Raw genomic sequence first — 14883 nt, forward strand, 5'->3', positions numbered from 1 at the left:
GGACAACAGTAAATAAATACACACATCTTTACTGCACTGGCAATTGCATTGTAAATGCACACGCTCAATGGAAGGCTAAGCATGTGTTGGAGCTTTTGTAGTTGCAGCATTGCTAGCTTTAGCAGAAGCAGCCGGTCTCCAAACCGTAATTAGGGACTGGGAAAAGGCACTGTTTAATAGTCACCTTCACAAGTCTATACTGACAAGTCAGGTTAATGCATGCTGTTGATAACAACAGTAAATGGATGCGCTGGGAGTAGGTGAGTCAAGTTAGTGAAGAAACTTCAGTGCAGGAAAACAGAGGAGCAGTGTTTAGCTGTCAATGGTGCAGCAGGTGCAGTGGTACCACGGCCCAGGGGTTTTTAATACGTCACTAGGGGGTTAGGAAAGCCCATATTCATGACTGCATTAGGGCCCAAACCACCATGGCCATGCCACTCTAGGGGAGGCCTTGTTCACTCTACCATTCATGCATCCAGCAGTCTCGAGTTACTGTTCTAGTGCCAAGAACATTTCAGGATAGCCTCAAGGAACTACTTGTACAAGTGGCAAATCTTAATGCTTTCTCGCCAAGGCAAGCTGTAATTATTTAAGGACAGGTGACTTAAATAAGTGTTTTTCTATAAAACCCTACAACAATGGTAAACTAGTAGGTTGGAATTAAGCAGTCTTTTCTGTAGGTGCATTTTTTCCTCTTCTCCTCTCTTGCTGGCAGTTAATGCACTATAATAATGCTAGTAAATAAATATATCGCTTTAATAATGTTTCTGTAAAAGAAATCCCTGTAATGCAGAATTTTCTCCCAAGTAACTTAAAAACCCTTGCATTGTAGTCTAAAGAATAGCATGTCCTACCTAAGATTAACAAAACATCTAAGCCAGGAAAAAAAGCATAAATGAATTTGAACTGGGGAAAGCCAGTACATTTGTTAAGAAGGCACCAATTGTTGGAATCCAGTAATTATTATCTGGTACTTGCATGATGATTTGAAAAAGGTTCTAGTTTCCTATTAAGGATGCAAAGAGATATACTGGGGTTTGACAGTCAGCAGTGCTGAGGGCTTTCTCCTGGTAGAGCACCTCTCCAGGAGGGAACTAGCTGTTCTGTGCTGTGGAGGCTTCCAAGTTGATTTATTTGCTCAAGAGTGTGGGTTTTGTTGACCCCGCACACTACAGGTAGTTCTATTCAGGGGACTCAAAACGATATTAGCAACGGCTGCTTGAACTTGGACCAGGAGGGCTTTACAACACTGACACCAAGCACGAGCATAACAAAGATCGTGTCATAAAGTATAGGAATTTTTATAACAGAGATAACATAAGTGGCTACAGAAGAGGAAAACCAAATTACAATTAAATAAGAAGCAGACAGATACAACTATTCCAGGTACGAAACTTAACTGGAGGAAAGCAGAAATACATACATAAAATGAGTGCTTCAATTTTTTAAAAAAAAGATAAGTCTAGGTGCCCAAAGCTTTTCTTAAGCACTCGCCACTGGCCCTGCTGAATTGTTAGGGTTGCTGAATACCAAGGCAGCTCAGCATCCCCCCCCCCCCCGCCTCTTTCTTCTACCGTCCTACACGTCTTGTTTCTGTATTTGACTCACGCGGTTTAATTTTCAGCCCTGCCTTTCTCTTTGATACTGTATCCGTAGCTTTCTATGCTCCCTTCTTTCTCCCTTTCCTGGCTCTATCTCCCTGGCTCTGGGTCAAAGTTTGATGTTTGAAAAATAAGATTCGATCCCAATGACCCCAAAGTAAGCATTGCATGGAGCTGGTTATCGCTAAAAGGGACTAAGCGTGAAAGCATGCAGAGCTTATGATAACTGGTTTGCGATAAGGTGTTTCAATATTTCTGAAGGACCAAATTCCCTTACTGTTAAAGGTTGGAAGGGGGAAATTTTAGGCCTGGGCCTAGTTATTTTCATCTGTTGGTCTGTGTTTGTGTCATTCACAGCATATACCATGGGGCAATGGGTCAACCCAGCAAAATGCTGCCACTCACTTAATGTGAGTGGCAGCATTTTGCCCTGTGTCAAGGAGCACACCCACACACAAAGGATTCTATTCAGTGCCAGGGCCTACTATGTCAATGTGTGCATTTTAAGAATTAAAAATATTGATTTAGTGAGGAAATAAGTGGCAGAGTGCATTCTTATTTTTAGGGAGGATATGTACTTTTTGGTAGGCCAATTAGCCACATTCCAGAGTTTCAACAGCTATCCAGTGGTCCTGTTAAGATAGGTGAAGTTTAATTGTAGTTAGTGTAAATGGAATCTGACATTTGCCTGGATGTGATCCTGTAGCTAGTGGTTTTTTTACCCAGGATGAATCCAGAGTACATGGCCAAGTTGGCACCTTTGGGGGTAAGATCTGCATCTTAAATCAGTTTATTTTGGTGCTGACTTGCATGATTTCAATGTTTCACCTATCTTTATTGCCGACACATGCCACGTGCTATCTTCAGCCACCTTGCACTGCGTTCAGTTTGTACAAAGGACAGATACCCCTGCAGGACTTTAAGTGGATGTACTCCAAAGCAGTTACTCTACTAGCAATCACAAGATGACCCAGTAGTTTGGCTCTGCACGTGCTTACGTTGACCCGGTTTTAAAATACCAAATAATTATGTTATTTAAGTCATGACATGTCTTTAACAGATCAATTCCAACATGGACTTGGCATTTGAAGAACTTCTCAAACACAAGAGCACTAGACACAGATGAGCATCAACAAGATCAAGTATTTGTTTACAAAGGAAAGAAGACTTACCGGCTGCGCGATGGCCTCCGCATGCATCAGCTGTTCTGCACACGTCGCCAGGAGGTCTTGGATAGTGTTCGTACGTCTGGACATGGTTACAGTTTGCCTAAAAGGAAGATGCATAGATTAAGCTGAGTTGAAGCATAAAAAAGCCATGAGAAATAGAATGACCCAGAAAACAAGTGTATGAGGATCTGGGTGTATTATATTATTTGGCTGTGGGGCCTGATCATGGAATAAACTTGCAAAACCTTTACTGGGTCCAGTCAGGCTCGTTTGAACAACCTTAAGCTCAACCCTGGGTAGCTTTGGCTTTTAAGCAGCAAGGAATGAACAAAGGATCTTAGTGTGAAGCATGTAACAGTACCAAACAACAGAATAAGAAAACCACACAATACAAAAGAAACAAGACACCTTTTATTAAAAATAGAATGCAGAAAGCTGTATGTAGGTGCCAGCCCATGTGAGGCCACTGGACCACTGGGGCACAGAGTGGCAACTTTCTAAAAGTTGCTTAACTTTAAAAGTGACAGTAAATCTGATCTGGGCATCAGAATGGGGTTAATGGCATAATTCATTTGATACCTTACAGTATCCATGTTAGGTAGTCCCATTCAGTAGTTAGCCAGACTGGGGTGTCAGCGATAACCCTGTGTTAACCAATGGTACTACTAACTTTTCCCCAGCAAAACAGCAATTTGGAGGTTACGCTGTTAAGACATACATAAATATATATGTCCTACTTAACAATATGCAGACAACTGACACAGTTCTTTTTCGTGTTTACTTAGGGAAGACTTGCATATGCTTAAGGGAAGTGGTGGCTTTGCCATTGATTTTCTTGGCAAAGTCGAACTATCAGTGTGACACTGCCCTTCCAGTCTCCAGTGGCAGGCTGGGAGCCATTTTGTACCTTGGACACACTCCGAGTGGCCCAAACAGTGCTTCAGCCCTGGGCGGTCAATCTGCCTTATATGTCCTGGGTACCATATACTAGGGGCTTATAAGTAAGTCCGTCCTTGCCAATTGGGGGTAGCCAATTCAACATACACTTTGTAATGGGTAAAAACACTGGTACAGAGGTCTGATTAGCAGGCCTCCGTGCACTGTCAGGGTAAAAAACCAGCATCAGTCCAAAAGTGGGGGTGAACATGCAAAAAGAGGCAGTTTCTTACAAAGTGCCACATCAATTTGGTCAGAAGAATGCATGGATCTGCCAATGACCTGCTGAAGTGTGCAGCTTGATAACAACAAGTGGATCTTTTTTAACAGAGTCTCTCAATACAGAATTGAAGGTTGTATGTGTGGTTGGTGGAACATTGTGTGCTTTTGAAGAAAAACCTGAAAACTACAATAAAAAGGTGACTTGAAAAAGTGCAGCAAAAAATGTAATTCAGAAGTACAATCATGGAAAATCTGCAAGTGATTTGAACCTAAAAGGCCAAATGAATTTTACACCAGAGAAGTAAAGGGACTTATTTATGCTTCGCAATTATACATCCAACCAGAATGGATGCTCTCTCTGACCGTCAGCGGCATCTCAGAAAAAAATCTTTTGCTGTTCGACTTTAAGATTAGATTTATTACTATTAGCGGGTCTCTCTACTATTGGTGTTTTGTTTATGAAACATGAATACAGAATATTACTTATCCCCACAGAAATTGGGCTATATGTTTTTACTATCTTGCAGCATTACCAGAATCCCTGACCCGAAGTACACAATTTGAAGGCTGTAAAATAAACCGGTGCCCATTTATAAATACTCACGGGTAAAGAGCTGTTTCTTCATGCCTGGGTTCTCCAAAGTTGGTCCTGGAGGGCCGGGGCCATGCCAGATTTTTAGCATACCCCTATTTAGATAAATGTAGTTATGGTAACAATTTGGCATGGATCTAGCCCTCCAGGTCCGACTTTGGAGAACCCTGCTCCATCCATCAGGCTCTCTCTAATTGATTATTGCTTGATTGATTCACAGGGGCAAAGACCTTGATGCATAGCATTGGCCGGGAGACATGAATTCTGGGATGCAATTACTGCTCGCTGATTTTTTGCATTTGACAGCCGCAAACTTATTTTATATTGTTTACTGTTTTAAGGATAAGACAGAAAATGCCACTGCATATTCTCTACCATTGTTTCCACCGAAAGCACAGCTTTAATGAATGCTTAGACATCCAAACATCCATGGTTATCCTTGAGCCTGTATCTGAGTTGCTCATTCAGGCAACTCCTGATAGGGCAGGGGTCCTTTCCATCTAATGCGAGGATAAGAGGACCTTGCAAAACTGTCACCAGATAAATCACAAAGATTAGAGTTCTGAAGAGTGCGATTCTTTTTAATTTCAAGGACAAAATTGGAGGCGGTATGGATGAAGCTTGCCTGAGGAAGGACGCAGTGGATGCCTTGCATAAACAACCAGGATTGTTGGTCTCAATTATTCTTTGCGATCATTGCCTGTGTCTCTTTTGAGGGTCTCTACCAATAGATGGCCGCAGGAGGCTATGAGTGACCTATCTTCCCAACACTAACATGGCAGACAAGGCTGATTTCTAAATGACAAAAATGAAATCAGTCCCAAAGGCGAGACTGTGAGAGGGAAGTACCTATATGTGATGTCCAGGGGCTTAGGGTGCACATCACTGCCTCCTTCTTGAGGCAAGAGCCCCACTAGGGTTAGCTAGTCAGAAACACACTGGAGGCTGCATACCAAAACCCGGGTTGCACCAAAGTCTCATCTTGGAGCTCAGCCGTCAAATTACTAAGGGCACCGGCAATCTTCAATGAGTAGACCGACACGTGTATGATGAGTGCCACAGGAGTTTAGTCAGTGAAGAAGAGAGGCGGGAAGAAGCCCCTGCATACAGTAATAGATCGGTATACTGGATACAAAGAGTATGGGTTCAGAGAAACTATACCATCACGTTGGCAATCTGTGTTTATAGTATGTGGTTTTGGGCAGGGAAATATAGCCATTTAAAACACATACATAATGATTACCAAGAAGCATTTGCATGAATCTAAGAATGCGTTTATAAAGCAGTTGACAAGCGGTCATTGCTCAACAGAAACGCAGAAAGTCTTTATGAAAGATTGAACTTTAGAGCTATGGCCTCCTGCCATGTACTGATGATCAAAAAACAAGTATTTAACTCTCCTCAGACTCTCAGCCTCCACTGCGGGCAACGTCTAAATATGACAAAACAGTTTATATCAGAACACTGCTTTAGTCACCGACAGGAGGAATCCAGCGGTGATTTCCCGGTAAAGCACAAACTTGTGATTTCTTAATTTAAAGCAAAAACCCAGTGAAACAACACACACACACACTACTTATTGCAGTAAATGCCTTCTACTCAGACCTTTACAGGGGAAATGGCGAATAATATGTTGCATTAGCATCTACCATACCTATTTCTGATTGTACTGCATTTTCACAGCACCTTTTCCCTTAATACATGTGCCAAGTTTTTATTGGTGAACTCTGTCCGGGAAAACTTACAATTGTGCGGCTATTAGAGCCAACTCAAAATTCTAATTCCTCTGCAAACCATGTTTGTGCAAGGATCATACTTCCCCCCCCCTACTCATAATCAAAGATAAACTGTAGAGCACTTGATAGGTGTCATCAGCCTAACATCCCAACCCATAAATTCACAACATTTAGCAATTACTGATTGGTGGGTGACTGCTTGCCGATGCAGCCTTCAATCATGCATCCCATGTGGAAGCTAGAACCAGCGAACAGATGAAGCCAATGCTGCACCTGGACAGCAGGTTATGTTATTCATTTTCAAGGAATGAGAATGTACTTTGAGTCTCAGTAAGTCCCTGATTTTTTTGCTCTTCCGTTTAATAGAGTCCAACATTTATTTTTCAGTCGTATTTATTTTTTGTCTTAAATGTAGGACAGGACTTTGGTACAATATCTTGTGGAGTTGTCCACTTGTCCAGGACTCTGCCCACCACGCAATAGGATCTGATGTCCCTTCCTGGAAGCTTATCAGGTTGCCCTGTTGTCAAGGCCTTCTCACCTAGCCCTATCTTTGTAAGTTGGACGTACAGTTGACACCTCCCTTCACATGAGAAGTCATAGGTCAGATTTTTTTTATATCCAGTGAATAATATTTAAAGAGACCTGCGTTTCTTAGTTGATGGATTTATAAGGTTTTCATGGATTCGCTGCGGGGTTGATTATACATGGAACATTTTATCCCATAAGTTCTATTTATTGATTTGAGTCCTGAAAAAATATCTTTGAGTAGCTGTAGGTCCATCCTCAGACAACAGTAACTTAGTTCTAACTGCTAGGTAGGGTCTCGTTTTTGCCTGCACCCATCACTCAGGTAGGGGACTTTCAGAGGAATTCTGCAGGGTCTCTCGCATCCTTATTAGTTGTTTAATTTACCTTTTTTCTTATGCTGGACAGTCTCTCTAGCCAAACGCGCCTCCTTATTCTCTCTTAGTCTGTGAAACTGATTCCAGTCCTGTGTGGTACGCCCTTCCATTTGCATGATAACCACAAAGTCTGGGGCTAGCTGTTCCAGGCCTTCAGACTTTGTTGTGGTCCTTACTTAAGGCCCATGTGACATCCTACTGAGCTCTTAACTATGCATAACCTCGGTGGGTCTGGTCAAAGGCTCGTGACACAGTGAGAAAAGCTACAAAATTAAGTGTCATGGATGGACTGCTTGCAAAAGCCTCAGTCACAGATAAACTCTGGCCTCATTCCAGACCACCATTTTTTACCCACTTATTCACTCCAGACGGGGATCAACCACATGCAAATCAGTCTTGGTCCTTCTCCAATTGGAACAGTCGAGCCCAAACTGCCAGGTAGGGTTTCCTCTCAACTGCAGGCCAGGTTTAGCCTAGTTTTATGCCACATCCCAGCATTTCCCCAGCTCAGAAACTTCAGAGGGCAAGAGAAAAGGCAAAATAAGATCCTGTGTCGTTCAGATGCACTTCCAGAAGTCAGACACAGACCACTTTAACATACGAGATTATTGGCAATTGTTATCATTCCTTGACCAAAAAGGAACAAGACTTCACAGCTACTTGTGCTCTCCAGGTGGAGCACTCCAAGATTCAGCAGTGTGGTGGTACACATACCTTGCACACAAATAAAGAAGAAGTAAAATAACCTAATTGGTCTCTGATCAATAAACTGGTCATCACCTGCAATTTCATTGGGTGCACCCAATGGGTAAAATAATCAAATCTATGCCATATTACTTCTCAGCAGAGGGCTCAGCACTATCCCCACATTGTAGAGAACTTACAGCTAGATTCATCATAGTGCCGTTTTGCGAATCCTTAATAGCGATTATTAAGGAATCGCTATTAAGGACTTGCAAAACGGGATTCATGTAGGAATCGCTAAATAAATTGCGATTCCTACACATTCCTTATTTGCGAATAGCAAATTGCTAATCGCAAATAATTTGCTAATCGCAAATAAGGATGCGATTTCAAGGGTGCCAGGGGTGTCCAAAGGACACCCTGTAGCACCCCTGAAATGTAATCTACATTTGTGTTGCGCACACACATGTGCAAAGGACATGTGTGTGTGTATCATGCAACTTAGAAAAATGCATTTAAATGCATTTTTCTAACTTTTCGCTATTTACCACGAGGTTTGACCTCGCGGTAAATAGCGGCCAGAAATAGCGAATTCGCAAATTAAAAATGGCTAATGAATTGCATTTAAGGAATCTCAAATAGAGATTCCTTAAATGCAATTCCTCGCAAATATGCGATTTCGCAATTACCGATTTTTGCATTTGGGATGATGAATCCCAAATGCAAAAATTGCGCTCGCAAAGGGCCAGATTCGCAGAATCTGGCCCTTTGCAAGCCGATTTTTCTTTCATGAATCTACAGGATAATCTGTAGAATAGAAAGAATATTATGACAGAAGATCCATTATAATTTGAAAGTTAATTGTACATTTGGCAAAGCCACAGATCACACATCTTCATCTCCCCAGATGCCGCTCGGCATTTGTGTAAGGGTGGGGACACCGTGTCCCTTCCACAAAGCTTCCGCTCTCTTGTCAAGCGGTAACCTTTTCAAAAGTAGTAAAGAGTGCGGGGTTACCCTGCAGATGGAGCGGAACGCCATCTTAAGTGCTGACTGCACCCACTCGAAGGAAGGCCTTGAACTTCAGCCAACCAAAGAATGGGAAAAGAAGACTTAAAGTGCTTGTGTGGCATAATTTGGCCCCACCCTTGTCTTCGCCTACCAAGTGCCCTGGGCGCAAAACACCAGTTGTAAAAGTAATGGGATTGTTTTCCCTTGCTCAATTATCCCTGGATTCAGTTCCCGTGCGTGTTAGCACTGGTTCGCCATAGGTGGAGTTAATTACTGCAGAAGCTGCCTCGCCTTCTGAGAAAACTTTATTATGGAATTATGGAACCTGTCCCAACTTTCTGTGCCCTTCATTTCATTTAGTTTTACATTTGTGCTGTAGCTTTTAATGCCGCGCATACTGGTTTTCGAAAGCATGTTGTATGGTATGGTCTCTGCCAAATCAGAGGTAATGAGGCCTCCGGCGCACAATCCCGCTGCACGGGATATTCATTTCAGTCAGCAGATGCAGTGACCTTGAAGCATGCACCCCACCTGCGTCAGGCGAGGAAAGAATTGTTTTTGGAATGCACTCATCATTCTGACGTTATGCAACACTAAGGGTGAAAGAACAGCAGCTCTATGTGGGCATTTAGCCTCACGCGGTATATTCTTTAAGGCTTTGTTTGTTTTTGCCTTTGCAGAGTTCAGGAAGACACAATACTGAAACCCGGGAGGCTGACTGCATTTACACCTGAGAAACAGTCGCACAGCAGCATCCATGCAGGTCAACCTGTTGGGCTTCCAACGAGTTTGAAGTCAGATGGCTTAGGAGGGTGAAACCCAGCGAAATCAATGTTGTGGCCAATGATGCAAGGGTCAGAAAGGCTTACACGAGGACGCCCCCTGGGAAGACTGTGGGAGCATCTCCAATATCTGGAGGGCGACTGACACCCTCTAAGTGAGGGTGTGTTGAGAGGTAGGAAACATGTCACAAATAGTTCACATTCTTTGCTCAGTCAGAAGACTCCAGGCCATACAAACTTAAGCAACTGGGAACCAAAAGCAGCCCAGGCAATTTTCTCAGACGACCAGCCCCAGCCGGCACCGGGAGGCTGGGAACGCATATTTGCTGCTTTTGTTACTGGGGGCCGATAATGTAGCACCACTGCAAAAACTGGCCCCCAGGATCAAACAAAACTCACCCCCACCACTGCAAATCTGGCTCCTACCCTTCCAGCCTACCGGGGAAATGCCCGATGCACAGTCCAGCCAGCCCAGCCCTGAACGTAAGTGGCCAGGCCTAATTACTACCCTCAACGTCCCACCTCGCACTCCCATCACTCCGCACCTCAAAGAGCTGCACTGGCTCCCAAACCACAATCAAAACACTCTTCAAACCCCTCACCCACACATACAAAGCATTACACTACTTGGTCCCACTTACCTGAACAACAGCATAAACTTGCACAAACCTACCAGACACCTCCCATAGCCGGACTCGAACTTGCACACACTCCCCACATACACAAAATCAGATCAGCCGTCTACCTCGCTCCTAAAGCTTGGGAGAGCCAGCCTCTTCACATCAGAGCCACCTCCTCAGTTCTGCAGGAGACTGAAGACCTGGTGCTTCACCTTGCCCAGGTCCTGGCTCGGCCCATACAACTTGAACTTTAGCGCAAGGAGGCCCTCCCTAGTGAGTCATGCACTATAGAAATGCACATAACATACCCGGTTACCCTAAAGAATCAGAAAATCCTTTGATTTAGGTTGGTACTTTACTGACCAGACTACACCTTATACATAAATCACGTAAAGTATCAAAAATGATAATCGCTCAAAAAAAAATTTGTTCTAATACCAGGTAAAACAATCATTGACAAAGTCACAAATTGACGCGTAAATCACACACGCATAGATATATGCAGACTATTAAATACTTCTACAGATTTCTTTACACACAGACCAACACACATACAGACACTGAGGAGGCATACTGACCAGCTGACATATAGGAACCTATGCACACAGACCTGCAGGCACCCATTTATACAATAAGAAATGCAATTAGTTCATTACACACAGATTAATAGAAACAACATTTCCAATACACATGAACAGAGCCAGAAAAAGTTAAAGCATCAATAACACATGTAAAGATGCTAGTACAGTCCAACACAACCACTTAAAGTTACACAGCACATCCACAGTCGAATGGGGAGGACAAGTAGAAGATGAGCAGGTAAAGGGTCAGACAAGCTGACGGATATCTTGATATAAGTCCAGGTCATTTATTTTACAATCATTCCCTTTAGAAAATACTGTTAGCACAAATGAAGACTAGAACTACTTGAATACAATGATTTCTCAAGTGAAACACCAAGACTAAAAACATATTAACTGGTGTACATGTACCAATAGGATACCCTACTTGCAGTGCAGCATGCACTCATTACGTTTATCATGATTAATTACATTTTCTAAACAAAATATACATGTGATGGTTATGATGTTGATGATTACATTTATATTCAATCAGGCTTCAAACCTTTGAGAGGCAAAGAATCTACACCAACATATATCACAGAGGACCTCCTCATCATCCTGGTTGAAGGAAAATAGTGACCTAGAGAGCCCTAAACCTCTCTCCATCATATGACATATTAGAACTTGCCATTCTTCTGTAGGGGATCAAAGGATGCATAGTTTTATCAGACCTGGACATAGAGTTGATCTACAAGTCCTATTCAATTGCAGTTAGTAAACTCAAGGACAGCTCCATCATAATTTTGTCGGAGTAGGGTCGATCGATGCCAGTGTAGGGTGGGACGGGCAAGGCCATGGCAGGGGAAGGAGTGATGGGCACTGTAAAGTGCGCATGTCCGTTTGGTCGGCCGTCTTAGGCTGGCCAAACTGAAATGCGCACTTCTATTACTCCAAACCCAGCTGTGTTGCATAGCCGGGTTGGAGAAACAGCAGACACCCATGCACTGTCTGAGTGACAGACGAGGACACTCTAACCAATTATGATGCTGCTCTCATGCGAAGTATAGCATGAGAGCGGCGTCTTGATTGAGAGGAGAGGCTGTGCTTTTGCAGTGATGACCGATAGCAGAGAACCACAGAGGCGTCCGACGGCAACAGGTACGTTTTTATTATAATTATTATTCCCTGTCCCCCTGCTCCCCTACCCCCCCCCCCCCACTTTGCTTTTGTGGTGGCCACAACTGAGTAAACTTCAGTTGGCTCAAGACATCGTCCACGTGTAGAGTGTCATGCAGGATATTGCTGTGGTCCTTCCAATCACCTTTGTACTTCAATAGTTATGTGTTCTCTAACACAAAATGTAAGTATTAAGTGTATACTTCAAAATTTACTCCGATTACACTCAATTTTACACCTGCTTGCAAAGAATACTAAAAAGACAGAAAGAATCTGCAAAGGCCTGTAGAGAGTTAGGTGACTGGTCCATGATCTGGCAATTATCAGATCCGCCCTTGTTGGGACAGCTGCTCAGTTTCCAGAAGTGTCCTGAAATGGAGATACCCGAGTTCAATCAAAAGGTTTGAGTGATCTGCCTCTATGCCTTTCTCTATTAAGAATTGTTGGTGGTGCAGGTCAGAAGAGGCTGATCACAAATTTGTCATCCGGAAATATTATGGTGCTTGATTTTGGAAGTACCCACGTCTTTCGACTTATTGTTCTCGTGAATTAAGTGAAGACTTTCAAATCCAATCATTGAATTGAATCCACCAGGATCCAGTGGAGTTATTTCAGGGCTGGATTAATGTGATCCCATCTTTCTAAGCTTGGTTACAGTCTGGCCACACAATTGTGCCCTCTGTGCAGTCTGCGTGGGTAAACTGCATTACAATAATCCAAGTGGGCCATCATCACATACTGCATAATTTCTATTCACTGTGAAGGAGTGAGAGACTTTTAGCATTTTTGATGCATGGACTAGGTACAAGTGCAAGTTGGTGCCCCTGACCAATGCTTTGATTTAGGGTTAGATTGGTGTTGAATCATTCTCTCAGTTTTTTTGTGAGCTTTTTTTGCTTTTCGTGTAGGAAAGGGGGATGACTTAGTCTTCCAGGGCAGTCACATGTGCATCAAAAACTGCTCTTCCCATAATTATTTATGAGGTCTATTAGAAAGCAGTTGCTAAACTTAAAAAAATAGAAAAGAGCTGTGTTCCATGGAAAATCTTTCCTTAGGAATGCTTACAGCAAGGAGCCAAAGCTGATAGGAATCTCAAGCTGGACTTCCGATTCCTCCATCAATGCTGGTATGGATTTAGAGAGCCAAATGGCTGCAATGGGGGAGCTTAATATAGACTTTCAGCAATGGAGTTAAATCACCCCAAACTGGACGCCCCAGTTAGAAAGGCCAGATCAATGAAGCACCCTCTATGTAATGGTAAGCATCAGATTGTCTGATTAGCTCCAAGTTAACAATACAATGCCAGAAGTTATAGAACTATTTAGTAAGTGGGATTCATGGCTATCACTGACATCCGGTTCAAAAATGCACAGCAGGTGGTCCTCCACTATTTTGCCCTACAAAACAACAAGCTTTGTATTAAAAAAGAAAATTAAAAGGAGGTGGTAGACTGGCCGTAACTGTTCCTCAAGCATGACCTAACCAGTACTAGGTGCTTGAGTGATAAATACATTTTAAAACAATTCATTTCAATGATCCTGGAGTCCCAATTTCTCCCTTGTGAGAACTGTATAAGTAGCATCAATTTGGTCATTAGGGGGACTCCTAGAGCCAATGATTGAATAGCAGGTATCATAGATGGATCTATCCATACATGTGTTAGTTATGTGACTTTAATATTGGGATCAATATATATTTAAATTTCTCAAAGGAGTAGCCTTGAATTGGTAATACCCCTGGAAAGATCATTCCTTTTCTGTATTTTGAAGGCCGATGCATAGTATATGCTCATGCTTACACTGTGCCACTATCATTTCCAATGAATTCCCTATTCACATCTGGATCATAACCAATGTTACCCTTATGAGAAGAATGACACCTCTTCCATCCATAAATGATTGTCATAGGAACAGGGTGGAAGTCGGATTAGGTATGATTGAAAGCAGTGGAAGATCTGGAAATTGGAAAAATTGAGTATTGATGGATTTCGCCAACATCTTATTAGAAAGCGAGAGGAGAGTGGTGGGACAATATGTTTTAATTCCAATGTGTCAGTTGTAGGCTTTTAGGTGTGTACAAATGCAGGTATTGAAAAGTCATGATTATGAAGGTATTTTCCTTATATTACATCCATTGAAGAATCTATTGATTAATTCTATGAGCTCTTCTGTGAAAAAGAAGACATTGCTTCTCCTACAACAATAAATGCACTTATGTTTTACCTCTCACTCATCCCTATCGGTAATTAAATGCAATCCATTGATAAACTAACTGTATCCAGGACGCTGCAGTCTTGCAATCTTGAAAATAGCACAACTCAATTAACTAAAACAGGACAATGATTTAAAATGGCAACTTCTGGACAGATGAAACAAACTCAAAAGTGACCGAGCATGGACATCCTACGCTATTCTGGCGTTTGGCATAAGCACAAGCCAGGGTTCTCTGAGAACTGGACGCGACATGCAAAGAGGTGGATGATGGAAAGGTTACTGTTCTAGATGGAATTTCTTTGAGCTCGATTGCCCCTTAAAAAAAAAAGCCCCTCCCATGGGACTCGAATTGTAGTGGTGTAATAATACAGAGATATGTTATTGTGATTTGAGATGTGCGTAACTATGCTGAAAAGGGGTATGATTTCAATATAACATGTACCAAAACTGTTTGTTCATGGCAGATGAAAACGAAAAACAATAAAAATCTTTCCCAAAAAAAAAAAAAGCACAGGAGAAATCTACAGGAGGTAAGAATCTTCTCTGGCTTTTTATTCCTTTAAGTAGATCGCGAAAAATCGGCACATAACAATATTGTCAGGGAACCCTAACGAGATTTACAGTTGTCAAAGAATTTCTTTTCTAACCTTTAGCTTATAAAAGAACAGACCTT

The 14883-nt window shown here is 42.4% G+C and overlaps 1 protein-coding gene across 2 annotated transcripts in view; it reads right to left on the reverse strand.

Moving 5' to 3' along the window:
* The window catches only part of DSP (desmoplakin), a 229494-nt gene that overhangs the window by 165344 nt on the left and 49267 nt on the right, over positions 1 to 14883 (reverse strand). For both annotated transcript variants that reach the window (XM_086965017.1, XM_086965016.1), the window contains exon 2: positions 2774 to 2870. In XM_086965017.1, the coding sequence (XP_086821143.1) occupies positions 2774 to 2870 (97 nt within the window). The remainder of the gene's footprint in view (positions 1 to 2773; positions 2871 to 14883) is intronic.

The sequence above is a fragment of the Lissotriton vulgaris genome, chromosome 4_1, assembly GCF_964263255.1.
Source record: "Lissotriton vulgaris chromosome 4_1, aLisVul1.2, whole genome shotgun sequence".
In the NCBI taxonomy this organism is placed as follows: Eukaryota; Metazoa; Chordata; class Amphibia; order Caudata; family Salamandridae; genus Lissotriton; species Lissotriton vulgaris.